This window comes from Tasmannia lanceolata, unplaced genomic scaffold (genome assembly GCF_043159265.1).
Source record: "Tasmannia lanceolata isolate RefF3 unplaced genomic scaffold, GAP_Taslan_0.1 ptg000044l, whole genome shotgun sequence".
In the NCBI taxonomy this organism is placed as follows: domain Eukaryota; kingdom Viridiplantae; phylum Streptophyta; class Magnoliopsida; order Canellales; family Winteraceae; genus Tasmannia; species Tasmannia lanceolata.
This window is the reverse complement of record NW_027518721.1, coordinates 14,411,308-14,433,453: the sequence shown is the minus strand read 5'-3', so window position 1 is coordinate 14,433,453 and position 22,146 is coordinate 14,411,308. Positions and strand designations below refer to the sequence as shown.

General features: G+C 40.2%; 1 protein-coding gene across 1 annotated transcript; it reads left to right on the top strand.

Moving 5' to 3' along the window:
* Positions 1-14,529: 14,529 nt before the first annotated feature.
* On the top strand, positions 14,530-17,048 carry LOC143863333 (uncharacterized). The gene is made up of 4 exons (XM_077374017.1): positions 14,530-15,048; positions 15,271-16,176; positions 16,294-16,686; positions 16,962-17,048. The coding sequence occupies exons 1-4, from the start codon at positions 14,530-14,532 to the stop codon at positions 17,046-17,048; spliced, it is 1,905 nt and encodes a 634-aa protein (XP_077230132.1).
* Positions 17,049-22,146: the final 5,098 nt, after the last annotated feature.

Here is a 22,146-nt window from a genome sequence, read left to right as displayed (position 1 = left end):
GGTGTGCCCAAAAAATCAGCTACACATTTGGTCGGCGAACTAGAGAAGCTTCTCTAGTCGGCCGACTAGAAAAACTTTCCTCATATATATATATATATATATACACACACACACAAATGAAATGCATAGAGTCTAATATGTGGGGCCTGCTGTACTTTTTTGGCTGCACATGTAGCTACAAGGCTGTTCATCCTATAAGAACTCAAGAAAGTAAGGATGTCAATTTTGGCTCGGGCTCGGAAGCTCGCTCGAGCTCGGCTCGAATCCTTAACTCGACTGCCAGGCTCGTTAAGCTTAATGAGAGGAGCCCGAGTTAGGCCAGGCTCGGCTCGTTAAGAATTTAATATATATATGAGGAAACTGTTGGTGAGCTTAAGCTCACCAAACTTAAGGTGAGCTAGCTTGCCCAATCACATGGGTCCCACATTTTGGGGAGTGATCCAAACCATTCATTTGCAAGGCCTTATCATAGATAGGGTGTGTACCAAAAATCAGCTCCATAGGATCATCCTAATCCCTCCATTTGTGGAGGACAAAAATGGACAGATGTAAGGGACTTTCAAATAAATGGTTTGGATCATCCTAACTAAGTGGGCCCCCATGTGATTGGGCAAGCTAGCTCACCATAAGTTTGGTGAGCTTAAGCTCACCAAGAGTTTCCTCTCTCTCTCTCTCTCTCTCTCTCTCTCTCTCTCTCTATATATATATATATATATATATATATATATATATATATATGAGAGAACGGTTCATACACATATGTGTAGATAAGTTATCTACACACTAGCTTAAAATACAGTGGGGGCCCACATTATTTGGGTGATCTAAACCATTCATTTTTAAGGCCCTCACATAGATAGGGTGTCCACAAAAAATCAGATCCATAGGATCATCCTAACCATTCGAACTGTGGAGGGAAAAAATGGACTAATTTGTGAAGGTTTAAAGACATCCATTTTACCTTCACAAATCGTATGGTTGGGATGATCCTATGGATCTGATTTTTTGTGGACACCCTATCTATGTGAGGGCCTTAAAAATATATGGTTTGGATCACCTAAACAATGTGGGCCTCCACTGTATTTTAAGCTAGTGTGTAGATAACTTATCTCAAAAACGGTTCCTACACACGTGTGTAGATAAGTTATCTACACACTAGCTTAAAATACAGTGGGGGCCCACATTGTTTGGGTGATCCAAACCATCCATTTTTAAGGCCCTCACATAGATAGGGTGTCCACAAAAAATCAGATCCATAGGATCATCCCAACCATTCGAACTGTGGAGGCAAAAAATGGACTAATTTGTGAAGGTTTAAAGACATCCATTTTACATCCACAAATCGTAGGGTTGGGATGATCCTATGGATCTGATTTTTTGTAGACACCCTATCTATGTGAGGGCCTTTAAAATGGATGGCTTGGATCACCCAAACAATGTGAGCCCCCACTGTATTTTAAGCTAGTGTGTAGAGAACTCTTTACACATATGTGTAGGAACGGCTCCTATATATATATATATATATATATATATATATATATATATATATATATATATATATAGAGAGAGAGAGAGAGAGAGAGAGAGAGAGAGAGAGAGAGAGAGAACGGTTCCTACACATATGTGTAGATAGTTCTCTACACACTAGCTTAAAATACAGTGGAGGCCCACATTGTTTGGGTAATCCAAGCCATCTATTTTAAAGGCCCTTACATAGACAGGGTGTCTACAAAAAGTCAGATCCATAGGATCATCCCAACCCTACGATTTGTGGATGTAAAATGGATGTCTTTAAACCTTCACAAATTAGTCCATTTTTTGCCTCCACAGTTCGAATGGTTGGGATGATCCTATGGATCTGATTTTTTGTGGACACCCTATCTATGTGAGGGCCTTAAAAATGGATGGTTTGGATCACCCAAACAATGTGGGCCCCCACTGTATTTTAAGCTAGTGTGTAGATAACTTATCTACACACGTGTGTAGGAACCGTTTTTGAGATAAGTTATCTACACACTAGCTTAAAATACAGTGGAGGCCCACATTGTTTAGGTGATCCAAACCATATATTTTTAAGGCCCTCACATAGATAGGGTGTCCACAAAAAATCAGATCCATAGGATCATCCCAACCATACGATTTGTGAAGGTAAAATGGATGTCTTTAAACCTTCACAAATTAGTCCATTTTTTCCCTCCACAGTTCGAATGGTTAGGATGATCCTATGGATCTGATTTTTTGTGGACACCCTATCTATGTGAGGGCCTTAAAAATGGATGGCTTGGATCACCCAAATAATGTGGCCCCCACTGTATTTTAAGCTAGTGTGTATATATATATATATATATATATATATATATATATATATATATGAGAGAACGGTTCCTACACATATGTGTAGATAAGTTATCTACACACTAGCTTAAAATACAGTGGGGGCCACATTATTTGGGTGATCCAAGCCATCCATTTTTAAGGCCCTCACATAGATAGGGTGTCCACAAAAAATCAGATCCATAGGATCATCCCAACCCTACGATTTGTGGAGGTAAAATGGATGTCTTTAAACCTTCACAAATTAGTCTATTTTTTGTCTCCACAGTTCAAATGGTTAGGATGATTCTATAGATGTGATTTTTTGTGGACACCCTATCTATGTGAGGGCCTTAAAAATGAATGGTTTGGATCATCCAAATAATGTGGCCCCCACTGTATTTTAAGCTAGTGTGTAGATAACTTATCTACACATATGTGTAGGAACCGTTTTCTCTCTCTCTCTCTCTCTCTATATATATATATATATATATATATATATATATATATATATAGACACACTAAAAGGGTTGACCAGGGAGTGAAAGGGGGAGGCAAAATATGTCACTTCTTTTTTGGAACCCCATTTGTTACTTGGAACACCCCCCGTGGTGTAAAATGAGTAGTCAAATTACACTAGATAGGGCTGTCCAGGGAAGATGAGGGGTGTGAATATATCATTGCCCTTAATATAACCTGAGCTCGGTAAGGCTCGCGAGCCGAGCCGAGCTTGAGCCTGGTTCGAGCACGAGCTGAGCCGAGCTCTTGAGCTTAACGAGCCAAGCTCGGCTCAGCTCGTTTACACCCCTACAAGAAAGAGATCTTAATGTCTAGTTGCAAATAAGATGAAGTCAAAATATTCTTATTTGCAAAATAAGGACCAACCTCTAATGGGACCACAAATGAATTGTATAGATCATCCAAATATATGGGCCCTATGGTAATTTTTTTTGGCTGCGCAATGTTGCTACAGGGCCGTCCATATAAAATCAGTTAGAGATTTTTCAAATCAAGTATTTTGTGGTCAAAACAAGTTTTGGAAAATATTTTTTTTAAGTTGTTTTAGATAAGAAAAACTTTTCTTTTACAAAGTTGCTTTTTGCTTTTGCTTTTAGAAAGAGTGTAGAAGTGCATTGAAAAGATAGTCCCACATTGCTCCAGAGAAAAGTTGGAGATGGGCATATATTACTTTACCCATTCCTCTATCTTGTTTAAGTGCACAATGTGTCTTAGCCATGGTCGAAACCGTCCGCGCTCGCGCACGCGCGGGGTGGGCAATGGGCAATGGGCTATAAGGTGCATAGTGGTGCTTTATTAGCGCTTTTTTAGGATTTGATCCGAGCCTTTGATTTTTTTAGATTTGATCCGAGCCATTGGATCTAGACCTGGCTGAGTGGATAGATCGAGTGGTTCGGTCCATTTAGTTGGGTTGGGCATTGGGTTCGGGCCCAACGGTTGGCCCAGCGGGCCTAGTGTACTCCAACGGATAGTGTTTGGTCGGGTGAGATCTGGGCCAACGGATTGAATGGTTGCGTCTGGATCGTCCCAACGGTCGAGAGGCGATCGGATACGATTCGAACCATAGAGTTGCGATCAGTCACAATCTAACGGTTATGGGGAAGGACGGGGTTTTAAATATCCCAACAGCCACTCCAGAATTGATCTGGATCGTTGAATCGCGTATGGGCGCTATCTAATGGCCAGAATTCAAACCGAACTGGAAAGTTACTATACAGGGGTGCTTTTCATACTGAAAAGTCACCAGAGGCTCTATAAAAATTGCAGAACCCAACCATTTCAAGAGAAAAACGAATTTATCCATTTCTAGTGCAATTCTCAAGACTTCCAGTGCAATTATACTCTCTTTTGTATCCCTCCAAATTCATTTTTTCTACTGCAATTATACTCTCTTTTGTCTAATTATTATTATATTGAAGTAACAGTAATTAGACTGATTCTCTAAGGCTTGTTATTCTCCAAGGGCATTTCGGATTTGACTCCGCTTGTGCATAGCATCGTCAAATATTAGTAGGACATTTCTACTGGCTTCATTGTATCTTGGAGGCAGTTCGCGGGTCCCCTTTGCACACTTCTAGTGGGGGCGAAATTTGTCTTAAGGAAAGCGATTTTGCGCCTTGAAGCAAAATGATTTCTATATTTCATCTCCTACAGATACAAATTACTCTCCAACAATCTTAAGACATATTTATCTTTGCTTTAATGGCGTTGTACTCAATCCGTCATATGTCCCAAGACTTTGTCAAACTTGAGAGATTTGACAAAGGGAATTTCAAGCAATGTCAAAAGAAGGTGCACTTCATCCTAACGTCGCTCTAAGTTGTTCGAGTTCTCACCACCCCAAGGCCGGTAGCCGTTGAAAATGAGACATTAGCGCAGGCTCGTGCAAGGCTGAAGTGGGAACAAGATGATTACATCTGCAAATGGCACATCCTCAATGCTATGTCGGATACTTTATTCGACATATATCAAAGAATGGGATCTGCGAGCGAGATTTGGAATGCACTCGAAGCAAAATATATGGCGGAGGATGCAAGTAGCAAAAAGTTCTCTATGAGTCGTTTCCTGAATTATCGCATGGTAGATGATAGACCTGTTATTGATCAACTGCATGAAATCCAACACATGGTGAGTCAAATTCATTTGGAAGGCATTTTACTTGATGATTCCTTTATAGTTTCGTCAATTATTGACAAACTTCCGCCAAGTTGGAAAGACTTAAGAAAAAGTCTTAAACACAAGAAAGGGGAAATTTCTCTTGATGACTTGGCTCAATGCCTCAGGAATGAGGAAGAGTCAAGAATTAGAGATCATAAAGATCATGAGAATTCTTCCTCTAAAATACACTTGGTGGAAAATGTTAATAAATCGAACCAACAAGGGAAAGGCAATCGGAAGAGAAACAAACACCCTTAAAAGAAGAACAATAAGAATAAGAAAATGAAGGGTGCTTGTTTCAATTGTGGCAAACCAGGTCACTACAAGAGTGAATGTCGACTTCTTAAAGATAAGAAGTTGGAAACACCAACAGACAACAACAAGTTTGTGGCCATGATTTCAGAGGCGAATATCCTTGAAGATGCCAATAATTCGTAGATTTACTCGGGTGCCACGAGGCATGTCTGCAAAGACAGGAATCTGTTTTTGACCTATGAAATAGTTGAAGATGGAAGTGTCATTTACATGGGCAATTCGTCGACGGCAGAAGTCAAAGGAAGAGGCAAAGTTGAACTGCAATTTATATCCGGCAAGCGCCTCACTCTAACCGATGTCTCTCATGTACCTGAAGTGAGAAAGAATTTAGTTTCTGGAAGCATTCTTAACAAGAATGGCTTCAAGCTTGTATTTGAATTTGACAAGTTCATTCTTTCTAAGGGGGTACTTTTATTGGAAAGGGATATATGTATGAAGGGATGTTTAAACTCAATATTAATATAGTGAATGTCTTTGCTTATGTTGTTGACTCTTTATCTTTATGGCATAATCGTTTAGGACATGTTAATACTAGGAAAATGAATGATATGGTTAAGTTAGATTTAATTCCAAAAAGTGAAATTGATTTAGTAGATAAATGCAAAATATGTATGCAAACTAAATTAATAACTAAACCATTTGCCATAGTAGATAGAACTACTAATACGTTAGACCTAGTACATAACTATGAGATATACATAGTGTTCCTACAAAGGGAGGCAAAAAGTATTTTGTTACTTTTATAGATGATTATTCTAAGTTTTGCTATGTATATTTACTTAGTCATAAAGATGAAGTGTTGGAAAAGTTTAAGGTTTATAAAACAGAAGTAGAAAACTAGTGTGAAACTGTAGACACCCCATTTTGACCGTACCCTAAGCCTCCCGTGTTTGAGCAAAACCTAACCAAACCAATGTTTTAAAACTCTAAATTTCACCCTAAGTTAGGTTAGGGTCCCAGCAAGGTCCCTGCAAATTCTCGTCAAAATCCGAGTTCGTTTGCCTAGCGAACGAGTCGAACAAGGTCGTAGGTCAAGTTCGCAGAAGGAGGGTAAGTTTATCCTAAGAGGGGGCGAATTTATCCTGGAGCGGTGCGCACATTGGCCGAATAGGACACGATAGCATGGTGCGCCCATCACTTTTCGCGCAACCGCGCGCCTCATCAAAATGGTGGTGCAGATATCAACTCTCTTATTTTCTCTATAAATACAAATTTAAGCTCATTTTAAAAAAAAAAAGATTTTGACAGAGGAGGAGAGAAAATCGCACAGAGAGAGAATGGGTTTTGCTTTTCTTCTCCGATCATTTACCTGAGATCCGGCAATACTCCGGCTGGCTTCCGGTCATTTTCCAGTTACAGAAGAGATCTCTGAAACAGAGAGAGCAAGAGAGATTTTCCCTAAATCCATTAACCCTCTCCCTTTTCTTTCTCTGGCTAAGATCCGATCGGAATCCGGCCTATTTCACTTCTCCGACAAGCTCTTTCTTCTCCGGCCTCATTCCGGTTTTTGCTCCGACCAAGAGATTCTCATTTTCGCTGAAAGGAGGGGGAAGATCTCATCATAACAGAGAGAGAGGGAGAGAGAGAGATTCGAGTTTCTCTCATCTCCGATCGGATTTTCCGATCAGATCCATCGGATCTCCAGCAACATCCTCCACCATCCGATCCTTCTCTGATCAAACTCCTTCTTCTCCGGCAAGACTCCGATTTTTTTTTCTTTCCGTGAGTCCACCGGCGGATTCGAGCTCCGGATAATCTCCTTCCTCAGCACCCTAGCTCCGTATAATCTTTTGGTTCAAATACTGTTACCTCAAGATCTGTGCAAAGCAAATCAGAGAAAGAGAGATAGATTTTCCCTAAGCTCTATTTTCTCCGATCACTTCTTCTTCTCCGGCCGGCAAATTAGAACTCCAGTCAAGCTCCGACCGGTCAAATCAGCTGATCTGACGTGTTCAACTGAATTGAATTCCATTTTTCCCCATTTTTCCTGAGTTTTGTTGATCCTGCTGAGATCTAACAAGATCCGAAGAATCAGTGCATCTCACTCTCCGATTTGATTGTATTTCATTATAAATGGAATATGCGGCAGTAGTTCAAGATAGATCTGCTCAATTTGAGTGAGATTTCTGTAATTTTGATGATTTTGGAGAGCTTTAAGCAAGCAGAATATCACGTTGCCGTAACATCACTCTCAGTTTATATCAATTAGGCAGGCTTTATCCTCAGAGGGATTTTATCAGGTATGTGTCTAATTGTAAATCAATATTTCAGAAATTTCTCATTTATTATATATATATATATATTTAGTAATTGTAATTATTAACTTAAAAATTAAATGATTCTGTACATGTTATAGATTTATTTGCATGATTTGTTTCATGATCTATTTAAATTTTGTGTTTGAATGATCTATTATGTCCATATATATATATATATATATATATATATATATATATAATTATCAGCTGCAAGTAACAAATGTACATAAGCTTAACATGTTGAGTAGGAAAATGATTTGAGTTTACAGGTAGATGTCAATTTGATAATTTTGTATGAATCTATACAATATTGAGCCTGCTATGATTTCTCTTTGAGAACATTTAAAACTTCAAGATTTCTTTCAGTAGAAAATATTTTTGAGAATCATAAAAATATTTACAGTAATTTTTGTTATTTTATTTTTGTTTAGAGATATGTATAGCAAGTTATCTTTTTGTAGTATTGTCCTGCTTTGGAAATTGTCCATTATGATTATAGTTTCATAGTTAAAAAGAAAGGAAACCCCCATATCTTTTATTTTTATTCTTTCACATTACTTAATGAGTTGTTCAACCATGTTTGGGAGTACTAGCATCACAGCATATCTGGTAACAGCCTTTCATTGGTTCATTTTTTATATTATTGATTTACATGGTTCATACACTTGTTCAGTTCATCATGTTGGTTCTGTTCATAACATAAGTCTTTATGTTCATTTTATTTATTATGTCAATAAAAGTATTTCTTTTTAGTCTTGATTTTCTTTTGGACATTCATTTATTATACTCATTCGACTTTTATTTAAATAAATTGTTTAATAGGAAGAAGGAGATCAGATGACTACTCTATTCGATATCATCGACATGAGTACTGTCTGATCTCAAGGCGAGATTAGAAATATTATCATATGTATATGATATCAGATGATTACTTTAGCATCATCTGATTTCATCCCCATATTGGGGTGGTGTTTGTAGTTGAGCATAGAAGTGTTTGATATTGTTTTTCTTTTACTTTATTAGGCTATCCAGCGGCTGGTGTTGACTAATTAATGTTGTTTGCCATTTTATGATTGCTATAGATTGTGTATTGTTTTTTTTTTATTGAAAATTCTTCTTTTGCTTAGCACTTGATTTATTTTTATAAGAATAGAGTGGAATTTGCAATTATCTGGTAGCTTTTTCTTTTCTCTTTGATAGACTAACACAGTCTTATAGATTGCTGTTAATTTTCTTTAGATACTAGAATCCCCTCTCATTGCAAGGGCGATGAAGGTGATAGCCCAAGCCCATCCTAAGAGACTTGCCCAGTCTTGCTAGCATTTTTCTCTATCTCATCTCTGTGCCTAGGAGACTTGCCTAGTCTTGTTAGAATTTTTCTCTATTCTACCTCTGTGTCTAAGAGACTTACCCAGTCTCATTCTCTTACTAAACCTCCTCTTTGTGCGTCTTTTGGTTTTGGGAGAACACCCTACTCGGCTTGGCATCATACCCCTACCCTTATGGGTATTGGGTTGCACATTTGTTGCACCATAGGGCTAGGTAGATGTCCGGCCCGGCTGGGTGTTTTACCTTTGCCAAATATGCACAAGGTCTCTTTTTTCTTGTTAGCAATTTTTCTCTATTCTACCTCTGTATCTAAGAGACTTTTCTTGCTAAACCTCCTCTTTGTGCATCATTTGGTTTTGGGAGAACATCCTACTCGGCTTGGCATCATACCCTTACCCTTATGAGTATTGGGTTGCACATTTGTTGCACCCTAGGGCTAGGTAGCTGTCCGGCCCGGCTGGGTGTTTTACCTTTACCAAATATGCACAAGGTCTCTTTTTCCTTATTACTTGTGAGCTTTATCTTAGTTTAATAGTCTACTAGCATAGGAATCCGTCCTTAGTCTAGAGAGTCAGTCCTCTTGTTCAGGAATCAAATTCTATCATCATAGGGGTTAGGATTTTATACAACCTTTCATCAGATCATGTTCTTCTATCCGCTCTTGCAAGGTATAGGATGTTGTCCAACCCTTGCAGAGTCGTGTTTCTGTCTTTTTCCCCCGCAAAGCATAGGATGATGTCCGACCTTTGCGGGATTCCAGAAGTCTACCCTACCCTTATGATGATATGATTCTATTCTCTGGTGTCAAAAAAAATTCAAAAACATTTCGAAAATACTTGAAAACAACAAAAACATTTCAAAAAACACTTAAAAATTCAAAAACATATCAAAAACCCTTGAAAACATAAAAAACATCTAAAAAAACCAAAAATCTCAAAAATCTTGAGTCATTAGGAGAATAGTTAGGAATTATGTTCGGAACTACGTTGGCTTGATCCCTTTCCATAGGGTACGTAGTGCAGCTTGGGATCCACATCCCAAGTCCAGCCAAACCTTTAAAAATAAACATTTCAAATCTTCCAAAAATACAAAAATATTCAAACCCTTTTCAAAAAGATCTTCCTCTAGAGTTAGGAGTCTGTCCTAGCTATTTTGGATGTCTTAGAGTTAGAAGTCTGTCCTGATTTGTATTGATATGGTGTGTCCTGTCGTGTGAGTGTCCCTAGAGTTAGGAGGCCTCAAGTTGATCGGTTAGACACTTAGTCAAATCGATGGCTAGACTAGGAAGCATATAACCAACCCATGGTTTTCCTTAGGTTGCATAGCCTAGATACACGTAGGATGTAGGGCCCACCTGCATTAGCTTAAGGCTAACCAACTTGCATTAGTTAGGGCATATAGAGTCCTAAAAATTACAACTCACATGAACTTAAGCAATTGTACAAAAAAGCTTTAAAAATCAGTCGAGTCTAGTGGAATTGAGTCTAGGATAGCGGTTCTAGATGGTTAGGCATAGTAGTTTAGAATAGGGCATCGAACTACGTTGACTCTGATTCTTTCCGAGGCCGGGATACGTAGAGCAGCTGGGATGGACGGCCATCTTGGTCCGAGTCAATGCATTAGAGTTTTAGGATTCATTTTATCCAGTTATGTTTAGAATTGATTTATGTTGTATGTTTTGCTGTGTTTTCTTACTTTCATGTACAGATCCTATACCTTTAGTTGCAGCATGCATGCGTTTGCACATCAGAACTTAGACACCAATTAGGTATGACATTCATAACCTAGTTATTCTCAGATGACACTTATTTCATTTATCTTATGTGTGCTTATTATTTTCATCTCCGAGACATGCATGATTAGATAGACGTCTTCTCGGAGATATTGATTCCTATTTCATATGACTTTTGCCCAAAATTCTTCAAAATCATTAAGTAAATGGCTTAAGAGACCAGGTGCTTGCACTTGGGCGGACGAGGTGCTCTTTGGACCTTTCGAATTCGTAACCAGGCACGAACCCTCTTTTTATAATCTCTGGTTATCCGTTGCAACAGAGCATAGTATGGGATCCTTGGCCCACTTCCTTGGAAGGCGACTCTTCTTTGTTTAAGGTACGCCTCGAATCTGGGCTAGTCCCCGAATCGAGAGGTATCTCACCTTTTATATCGCCACTCATGCTGTGAGAGACACATTCTTTCGAGAGTTCCCTGGTAGAGCTCTCCATTCACGTGGATGATCATGAGACTTCGCGCGTGGGGCACGTCCGCCGCCGCCTCTCTCTCGGATCGGGGTCCACAGGCTGGCGACTCTGCTGGGGATGCTCTTAGAACATTGCCTAACTCTGTTAAAATGCCATTTGTTATTAATTTTGAAGAATTTTGAGCTAAAATCATTATAAATTGGAATTCAATCGCTTAGAATCCAGGGGCACCAAATAGGTGTTTAAAACAAGGGATTCACACACTGCACAGAGACATACATCATTTTGTTTTTTATTTTCTTTTATTGATTTTATTATAATTGGCTCCACGGGATAGAAACAATGCGTGCCACATGGGATGTCATTACCCTGTTGGTGCTGTTGTATCTATTTTCAAGCTATGCGCTCGTGCTGCACCCGTAAACACTCGGTGCACTTGTGTTTACAGCAGCCGATGAGCAATGAAGCATACTATGTATAGCACTCGGTGCACTTGTGTTATACATACTAAGTATGGATCATATGCATAGTACCTGATTGAGTCCGGAGCTCTACTTTCCTTTTACATATATTATGTACATGAGTATATTTGCTAACCTAGTAAAAACCCAATTAGGACTTGCTTGTACTTATATATGTATTTTATTCATATAGGAGCGAACATGTGTTACTTACACATGTTGGAACCTAGATTTAGGAACCTTGTCCTGTGTATAGATTATTGTAACTCACCTTATGTGGTTACAATGCGGTCCTAGTACACTCACATGTCTGTCTTGAGTCAAGTATCTTGACTCTGTTTGGATATATTTAGGGCTGGTGCCCCTGGTTAGGATATATATGTATATATATATATATATGTTTTGATTTTTAGATTAGGGTTCTCCCTTTCTCTCTTTAATTAGAGTTCCTTATTCAATTCAGTGGGTTACATCCACTCATTATCCAGTTTCATATCTAATATATGACTCTTACTTGCCTTACCATAGTCATGATCTGTCATTCGATCTTTCAGCCATTGGATTAGACCCTGTGTCACATAGACTCAACTTTGGTCAAGTTTTATCCAATTACCTTCTTCTCATAACACTGTCATTTTGAGATGATTAGTATTCTTGTTCAGAGTGCTACATTACTATTTCCTTTTACCCATATACCCTTTGTAGCACTGTCATGCTGTCAAATTTTACCTAGAACCTTTTGTGGATAGAGTTAGATAACCATGAGCCTATCTTATCATTGCCTCATGAGTTTACTTTACCCTGACCTCCCTATATAGCCGTTATGCTGCCGGATTTTATCCAAATCATTTTGAGCATGACTGCTAGTCTTTAGAGTCAGTTTGCATTGTTTCGGTTCCCATTTTCAGTATCAGTTAGCTTAAAAGTTCACTCTTAATGGGAATCTTTGATTTGATCAATTGCGTTCACGTTCTTTCGTCAGTGTCAGTGACCCATACATGTCATTGTTGGTCATAATCTATTTTATTATCCTTTTTTGGAGGATAACCATTCTTGTGTTGTATCATAGATTCAATTTGTGCATATATTTGTTGTCTACCTGTTTCGTTTTGAGATCTGGCCGATGGCTTCTTTGTTATCCTCATGACCATGATCTATCATCTTGATCTCCTTGATCGTAAAGTTAATATTCATCGCCAGATTTAGATCCAGCCTATGACCTACTTCTGTCATTCCATGACTGTGTTCTATTTTCTGATCTGTTGATCATTCTGATCATAGATGAAAAATCCATTGTCACCAATCGTATCCTTCCTATATAAATGATTGTCAAATTATTCTTATCATTTGCAAGGTCCTTCTTATTCCTTCATAATCTCTATCTTATCTGAATGTCAGGTTCAATCATGTCGAATAATATGTTGAAGATTTGGATAAGTGAAGTCATCAGAACCCTTCCGCGTGAGCATGAGCGAAGCATGATCGATCGATTCATAAGCACGTTCAATTACTTGAGCGTATCTGGTATAAATTGGAAATTTCTTCAGGCAGTTGCAAAGCTTTGGGATCCCATTCTTCATGCGTTTCGATTCGGTTCCTTTGAACTTTGCCCAATCTTTGAAGATTGGTGCGCCTTGCTAGAGATCACATCTGAAGGACTCTGGATTCAACCTGCAAACATAAACTCTTCTAATTCCCTCTTTTGCGGGTTATTCAAAAATGATATCGTTGATGCCTTACCTTGCTTCAAAGGCACGCATGTAGAGGTCCACCATATCCTTATTGAAATTTTTTCTAAAAACACTGACCCTACTAACTCCCGTTTCCAAAGCTGTCGGCGTAGTGCCTTAATCTTTGGAGTTTTTGCTCGCCATATCATTCGTGGCGACCCCCGTGTTGCCCCATTGGCTCTGCTGGGCATAGTAGACCAGATTAACAAAGGAAGAAATCCTATTCCTACTATGTTAGCAGAAACTATCTTAGGACTAGATCGTATTGATCCTTCAAAAGTCCAAAATAGTTTCTATGGGTGTGCTAAACTGCTTTATTTGTGGCTTTGTGAAAACCTTACTATTCTTAAGCCACAAAATTCCATTAAGTATACCCTTAAGGATCATTCGTCATGGCAATCAATGGCCAACCAACCCCAATCCATTGACGAATGGCACCATTGGTTGCAGCATGTAGACCATGACCAACTTCACATGGTGAGTCATTCATGCCTTCAGGTCATTACTAGTACTTACCCATATTCCTTTGTATATCTTATGGGTTTGGAAAAATCAACCTTCTACGCACCCATGCGTTTGCTTTACCAGATTACGGGAAAACCATATCCTCCCAGAATCGTAACCCCTCCTCTTTGCGAGAAACTTACTCCTGATCTCATCCAGTCTATTGTAACTGCCTGGAGAAACAAAGTCATTAGTCAGAGATTTGCTCTATCGTCTAAGATCAAGCGGAATGATTTTTCAGAAGAACCCGAGGGAAAGAGAGCCCGTATCGAAAGACCTTGAAGACCTTATCATATTTTTGTCGTATTGATTTCTTCAATTACCATTTGTTTATCTAATTGAAATCAAAGACTGATGTTTTCATCAATTGTAATCCCAAATTTCTTATCAATGAAAGTGTGTTTTCTGTTTCTCTTGTCATTATTTGATGAGAATAGTTTATCTCAATTATCAAATTTTTAATCTAGTGTTCATATTTCCATTACAGGATTCTTGATTGAGCAGTCATTGCTCCTAAGAAAATCCTTGTTTCAAAATCAACCTGGTCCCGTCAGTCCGCTGATTCCAGGCTGAGTCATTTTTCTTCCTCACCAATTTCTTTTACCTCCTCTGCATTACCTTTCTCCAATCTCCAGGAAATTCCTTCGCCCGTCCAATTTCCTATTGCACAGATGGCCGACTCTGGAAGTGCTTTGGCCGAGATGAGTGAGATGATGAAGGCTATGCTTCAACAGATGAATAACATGAATGAGGAGATAGCCCGTCTGAAAAATGATAGAGAATCTACCTCCAAGGAGCATGTGGCTCAGCACCCTTCGGTTTTACCTCCTCCCCCTCCTGCAATGGCCCGACCTACTGTTTTAAATGTCGAAGACGATATTGATGATGAGCAGTATGCAGAAGAAAATTGTCATCCTAATCTGAATAGAGCCAATGAGGACAGAGCGATGGCGGACAGAATGGATATGTTAGCCCGAGAGATGGAAAACATAAAATTTCAAGGCCCGAAAAAGTTGAACATGGCTGATTTTATGTTGTATCCAGGAGTCACATTGCCCCCTAGATTCAAAGTTCCGGATATGGATAAATATGACGGGACCGGGTGTCCTAGAAGCCATCTAATGTCAGTCCTTCCGCTTCTTCAGCAGCATGGTTTATCTCCAGAGCAAGTTGCTCTTCTATTTCCTAGATCCCTTGTTGGAACAGCTAAGAAGTGGTTCCTGAGTTTGAAATCAGAGGAGATCCGAACTCTAGAGAATATTGCAAATAGGTTCGTCGAACAATTCTCTATGGAAGAGGGGATCGATGTAACTAAGAGAGATTTGAAGGCTTTGAAGCAGGGCCATAATGAAACTTTTACTTCCTTCATCCGCAGATGGAGAAGGAAAGCCGCGCAAATGACTCATCGTCTGTCAGATGAGGATCAAATCAAGATTGTGGTGAAAAATCTGTCACCACAATATTATCACCATATGGCTATCCAGTATTTCCTCGATTTCAACCATCTCATTAAGACTGGGACCCAGATAGAAGATGCATTGGCTAAAGGCCTGAGATCAAGAATTCCATCTGATGTTCGAGAGGGGAAGCGACCTGTGATGGCGCCAAAAGAAGTACATAATGTTAATTATGTCAGACCTCCACCCAGGGTAATCACTGAAGTGAGAAGGCCGCCGATGGAGCAGAAGCCTCCTCGTCATTTTGATCCCCTTCCATATTCTTTGTCCGTAGCTTTGAAGAAGCTGTTGAAGGACAGAAAGATCAAGCTGCCTGATATTAAGCCTCCTCCCAACCCGTTGCCGAGATCCTGGAGAGAGGATCAGTTCTGTGATTATCATCGTAACACTGGCCATATTACTGATAGGTGTTTAGCTTTGAAACACCAAATTCAAAATATGATTGATAGGAAGGAGCTGTCAATCGAGTTACCAAATGTTACCAGAAACCCTCTTCCAACACATGCAATGCCGCCTCCACCTTCAGTCAATGTCATTTGCGCTGAAGAGTCTGTTATTGATCCTGCTTCCTTCATATGTGCTGTGGAATCCGAAGAACCCTATGTCTGGAAATTTGAAGGAGAAGATCAGTGGGTGGAATCAGAAAAGCCATATGTATTATCCTGGAACGACCCTGATGTGGCTGGGCCATCAAACCAGTCATATGTTTTCCAGTGTGAGGATGAAGAGAAAGAATCTGAATCTCTGTACGTCCTAAGGGTGAGTGATGATGAGGAAGAAGAGATAAAAACCCCATACATCCTTAAGATAGATGATGAAGATCTGTTGCTCTTGAATGATCAATGCGATGAGCTCCGCCACGTCACACGTGGTGGACGAGTCTTCAAACCAGCTGAGCTTAGAGTTGAAAATCCCGCTGAAGTTGCAAGAGGGGTTGACAGTCAGAGGCAGAAGCAGAAATTTGAGGAAGAAGAAGATAACTTGTTGAATCAGCTCAAGAAAACCCAAGCTAATGTTTCTATCTGGGGCTTACTGATGGCATCGCCGAAGCACCGACAAGTTGTACTTCGTGAGTTGAATTCGTCTCAAGTATCAGTTGAGATTACTCCTGATGAGTTGGTCGGTTTGGTGGCCATGACCAAGGCTTCAAAAGCCTTATCTTTCTCAGATGAGGACTTGCCTTCAGAAGGAAAGGATCATACTCGTCCTCTTAAGATTACCCTGCTTTGCAATCAGAAGAAAGTATCAGAAGTACTGGTAGACAATGGGTCAGCTTTGAACGTGTGTCCTTTGAGCACTGCCACTACTCTGGGGTTTGGGCCTGAAGACTTCATTCCATCTGAGCAAGGCATACTGGCATATGATGATACTCGAAGGGACGTTATCGGAACGTTGGCTACTGAGATTGTCATCGGAGGAGAAACCTTTGACATTGAATTCCAAGTATTGGATATTAAGACTTCTTTTTGTCTGTTGCTTGGTCGACCTTGGCTGCACAAGGTTGGAGTTATCCCTTCCACACTTCATCAAAAACTGAAATTCATTCGAAACAACCGGGTGATCACAGTCAAGGGAGATCCCGAGCCAGAAGTCGGACAAATATCTCAAGAGCTTGTTACTGAAAACACAAGAGATATCAGTCTGACAGGATTTTCAGTGGAAGTTTCGGCTATCACCATGAAAGAGGCTATGAGTGAAGAAATTATGTTTCTCTCTAGCACCAATACTCGGGTAGTCAAGATGATGCGCCGATTTGGATATCTCCCAGGGGCAGGTTTGGGAAAGAATATGCAGGGTCCGACTGAGCGGCCTGAGTTGAAAGCGGTTGACGGATTATTTGGGTTGGGATACAAGCCAACTCGCAAGGAGATGCAAGAAATGAGAGCTTACATGTTCAAATGGGCCGAGTGTCGCCGCAAGGGTTTAGAGTTTCCCATGGGACCGTTCAGTATGATCATGAATGGCAGATTCCGAAAAGAGGGAGCTGATTGCCCTTATTACGGTTTTTCAGAGCCATGGTATGATGAGAATGGGACCAAGCTGCCGGGTCTTGAGATTTTCTTTGCAGATGAGCTGCCAGCAGAATTTTACAGTAAGCAGATTGCAGAGTCAGTTGTGACAGAGGAATCAGACTTAGACTGGGTTGAGAACTTCGAACCGGAACTCTTGAATTCTTTGTTTCAGACCGAGGCACCAGTCATTGCTATGATTGGAAGAGATGCACCTTTTCTGAACCCAGAGGACTATATCACCCCAGCCGAGGGACCTCTGGATAACTGGACCTCACAGGTTATACCCCATTTAGTCCTTCAGTATATTCCAGTCCCTTCAAAAGAGTCAGTTGTTTCAAAGTATGTGTCAGTTTCTGAGTCCGTCCCAGAGTCTGTCATTTATAACTTTTCTTTTGATGCATGTACTGTAGAGAGGTCGGGTCTACCTCTGGAGTGGGTGACGAGTCTGTTCCTGGTGGCATTGAGTCCAAGTCTGAGGATATATTCATGGATTCCTCGTCTGTACATATTTCCCATTGTGTCGATACTGATGTCGACTTTTTTTTTCATTCTGTTTCAGAGTTTGTAACGCCTGATGTGGGCGAGTCATCTGATGTAATCATTGATTCTGATGAAATAAAAAACTCTTTTGCTTATATTCCTATACTTGTTTCTTCTGCTGATTCTGCTTCTAAACCTGATCAAGTAAGTAATAATAACAATCAAGACTCCCCCTCTAATGAGGAAGCCGATGAAACTCCCTTTGAAATCAAGCATATGATTCAACAAGAGGAGAGTCGCCGCGCTAAACCACTTGAAGAGGAAATTGAAACCGTAAATATAGGTGATGAAACCTTAATTCGGAAAATACGAATTGGCAAAATTTTATCTCCTGAGGAGCGCGAAGAATTAATCACCTTGCTAAAAAAGTTTAAGGAGGTTTTTGCTTGGTCTTACGACGACATGCCGGGATTGAGCGAGGACATTGTCCAACACAGATTACCTCTAATCCCTGGCATCAAGCCGAAGAAGCAAAAACTCCGGAAACTGAAAACAGAATGGGAGTTGAAAGTTCATGATGAGGTTAAGAAACTACTCGAAGTGAAATTCATCGGAGTAGTTGAGTATCCTGAATGGCTTGCAAATATTGTACCGGTACCCAAGAAAGATGGAAAAGTCAGGATGTGTGTTGATTTCAGAGATCTGAACAAGGCAAGTCCAAAAGATGATTTTCCGCTTTCGAATATTGATATCCTGGTTGACAATACCGCTGGACATGCACTCTTATCCTTTATGGATGGATTCTCAGGGTACAACCAAATTAAAATGGCGCCTGAAGACATGATGAAGACGGCATTTATTACTCAGTGGGGGACATATTGCTACAGAGTGATGCCGTTCGGTCTCAAGAATGCTGGTGCCACCTATCAGAGGGCTGCGACAACTCTTCTTCATGACATGATTCATAAGGAAGTCGAGGTCTATGTAGATGACATGATAGTCAAAGGCAAAACTCGGCCGGAGCATACAATCGCTTTGAGAAAGTTTTTCGAACGAATCCGAAAGTTTCAGCTTCGCTTGAACCCTAATAAATGTGTATTTGGGGTCACATCAGGGAAGTTGCTTGGATTCATGGTCAGTGAAAGAGGAATCGAAGTGGACCCTCAGAAGATCAAGGCTATCCAAGAAATGCAACCACCAAAGACAGAAAAGCAGATTCGTGGATTCCTTGGCAAAGTGCAATATTTGAGGAGATTCATATCTCATTTAACTATGACATGTGAACCCATCTTCAAGTTATTAAAAAAGAATTCTTCCAAGAAATGGAATGAAGAATGTCAGGAAGCATTTGAAAAGGTCAAGCAATGCTTGTCTTTGCCGCCTGTTCTATCCCCAGTCATTCCTGGTCAACCATTGTTGATGTATTTGTCCATCACAGATACAGCAATGGGTTGTATGCTTGCTCAGCAGGATGTGGGGTCTAAGAAAGAAAAGCCCATCTACTATATCAGTAAGAAAATGCTAGAGTATGAAATCAAATATACTGTTTTGGAAAAGACATGTTTAGCATTGGTTTGGGCGACTCAAATGCTTAGACATTATCTTCTGTCGAACAAGATATTTTTACTCTCACGGATGGATCCGCTGAAATATTTGTTTGAGAAACCCGCTCTTACTGGAAGAACAGCTAGATGGTTGCTATTGTTGTCTGAGTTTGACATCACTTATGTCACTCAAAAATCAATTAAAGGACGGGTCATCGCTGAGCAGTTGGCTGATGCTCCTGTTGAGGAGAATGCTTTTCTGAAGGCTGATTTTCCTGATGAGGAGATCATGGACATTGAAGAAGAGATTCCGAGTTCCAAGTGGCTTATGTACTTTGACGGAGCTGTCAATAATCATGGTCAAGGAATAGGGGCAGTTTTGGTATCTCCAAAAAAGGAGTACATCCCGATATCCATCAAGTTGCAGTTTGAATGCACCAATAATATGGCAGAATATGAAGCATGCATCGCAGGACTTGAGGCAGCTTTAGCTTTGCAAATTCAAGACATCGATGTGTTCGGAGTTCAATCCTGATTATTTGTCAAATAAATAGGGATTGGAAAACGAAAGAGGCAAGGTTGATCTCATATCACACTTATCTCGCATCTTTGGTCGGGAAGTTTAGGAATGTCACCTTTACTCATTTGTCGAGGACAAGAAATCATTTTGCTGATGCTCTGGCTACTCTGGCATCAATGTTGGACATTTCTGCTACAATGGAGGTTCAACCTTTAGCTGTAAGATTACAATGGGCTCCAGCACATGTGAATGCCATTGAAATATCTGCCAGGTGTCCAGATGGTAAACCATGGTATACAGATATCAGAAATTTCATTTCAGGCAAGGGGCATCCGCCTGAAGCTTCCAGCAAAGAGAGGAAAACTCTTCAGAAGTTCGCTGCCAACTTCATCATTTGTGGTGAAGAGTTGTACAGAAGGTCATTTGACGGTATTCAGCTTCTGTGTGTTGATGAAGATCAGGCTGCAGAGCTCATAGAGCAAACACATGAAGGTGTTTGCGGTCCTCACATGAATGGTAAGATGTTGTCAAGGAAAATCCTAAGACTTGGATTCTATTGGCCCACAATGGAAACAGATTGTTTCGCATTCGTGAAGAAATGTCATAAATGCCAAGTCTATGCGAATCTTATTCATGTGCCTCCGTCAGAGCTGCATTCTATGACCTCGCCATGGCCATTCTCAGTATGGGGGATTGACATCATTGGCAAAGTCTATCCTAAATCGTCAAGTGGACATGAATACATCTTGGTGGCCATTGACTATTTCACGAAATGGATAGAAGCTGCTTCATTTGCTTTCATAACTTCCAATACAGTTGCGAAGTTCATCCGTGCGAATATCATTTGTAGATATGGAGTACCTCATGAACTGATTTCTGACAATGGATCTCATTTCAAGAAAGAAGTAGTGCACCTGTGCGAAGAGTTTAAAATCAAGCATCATAAGTCATCTCCTTACAGATCGCAGACAAACGGGGCTGTAGAGGCAGCGAATAAGAATATCAAGGTCATAATCAGTAAGATGACCGAGACTTATAAGGACTGGTCGAACAAGCTTCCTTTTGCTTTATGGGCTTACAGGACATCGATCAGATCCTCTACAGGTGTAACTCCATACTCTCTAGTGTATGGAATGGAAGCAGTCCTCCCTGTTGAAGTGAGAATCCCGTCCCTAAGAGTTATGATGGAAGCGAATCTGTCAGAGTCTGAGTGGGCAAGAGCCAGACATCAGGAATTACAGATGATTGATGAAAAGAGGTTGAGAGCCTTGTATCACATCCAAGGGTATCAGAGAAGAATCGAAAGAGCCTTCAACAAGAAAGTCAAGGTCCGAGAGTTGAAGCCAGGAGATCTCGTCTTGAAGTCTTACAGGGCACCGGTGTTTGATCCCAGAGGGAAGTTCAGGCCAAATTGGTCTGGCCCTTATATTGTTGATGAAGTCCTGCCTGGAAAAGCCGTTAGACTCCTCAATGAAAATGGAGAAAAATTAACATAACCTACAAACCTGGACCAACTAAAGAAATATTATGCTTAAATACACCAGGAGGCCGTCCTTGATCGATCAGAGCTTAAAAGCCAATATCCTCAAAGTCAAAAACCATTTGCAAACCCTTTGATCCTAAAAAAAGAAAGAAAGAGAAAACCTTATTTCTTTGATAAATTCAAACCAGGGGCATCTTTTATGACTTGCGTCATAAAAGATATTGAGCCTGAACTACGTCATGACCTGATTCCTTTTTACAGGGTACGTAGGTAGCCTGAATCAATTCAGGTTCGGTCAAATCCTTCAAACCTTTCAAATCCTTAAAAAAAGAGGAAAGAAAGAAAACAATCAATTTTTGAAACCCAAATGGGCGAACTACGCGGACCTGATTCCCATTTTCTTTGGGGATACGTAGGCAGTCTGGAGGGCCAGATTCGGTCAAATACATGAAAACTTACTAAATGTGTAACTTGTTTGAACCCAAGCCTACCTATAAAGTCCTTCTGGTGTAATTAGGCCCAGGTTTGTAGAGAAACAGAAAAAAAAGAAAAAAAATGATGGAGTCTTAGACCCGCTAGACTGAAAACCCGTAAGGGCAGTCTAGGCAAAAGTTAGGGTCATTCGCCCGCTAAGCTGAAAACTCGAAAGGGCGGCTTAAGCAAAAATTAGGGTGCAGAGCCTGCTGGATGGAAAATCTGCAAGGGCAGACAGTCCAGGCAAAAATTAAGGCATACGGTCCGCCAAATCGAAAACCTGAAAAGGCAATTTGGTCATGGCAGTGACTTCATAAAGGACAGAACCTCTGAAAGCCAGCAAGACTTTCATTTCTTCGGTGGCACTACTCCAAAGTCTGAGTAAGCGCC

Coding starts and splice junctions, on each gene's coding strand:
- LOC143863333 (XM_077374017.1), top strand. CDS start 14,530: ATGAATGAGGAGATAGCCCGTCTGAAAAATGATAGAGAATCTACCTCC. Junction 15,049..15,270: donor TCCGAACTCTAGAGAATATT/GCAAATAGGTTC, acceptor ATGGCTATCCAG/TATTTCCTCGATTTCAACCA. Junction 16,177..16,293: donor CCGCTGAAGTTGCAAGAGGG/GTTGACAGTCAG, acceptor GCATCGCCGAAG/CACCGACAAGTTGTACTTCG.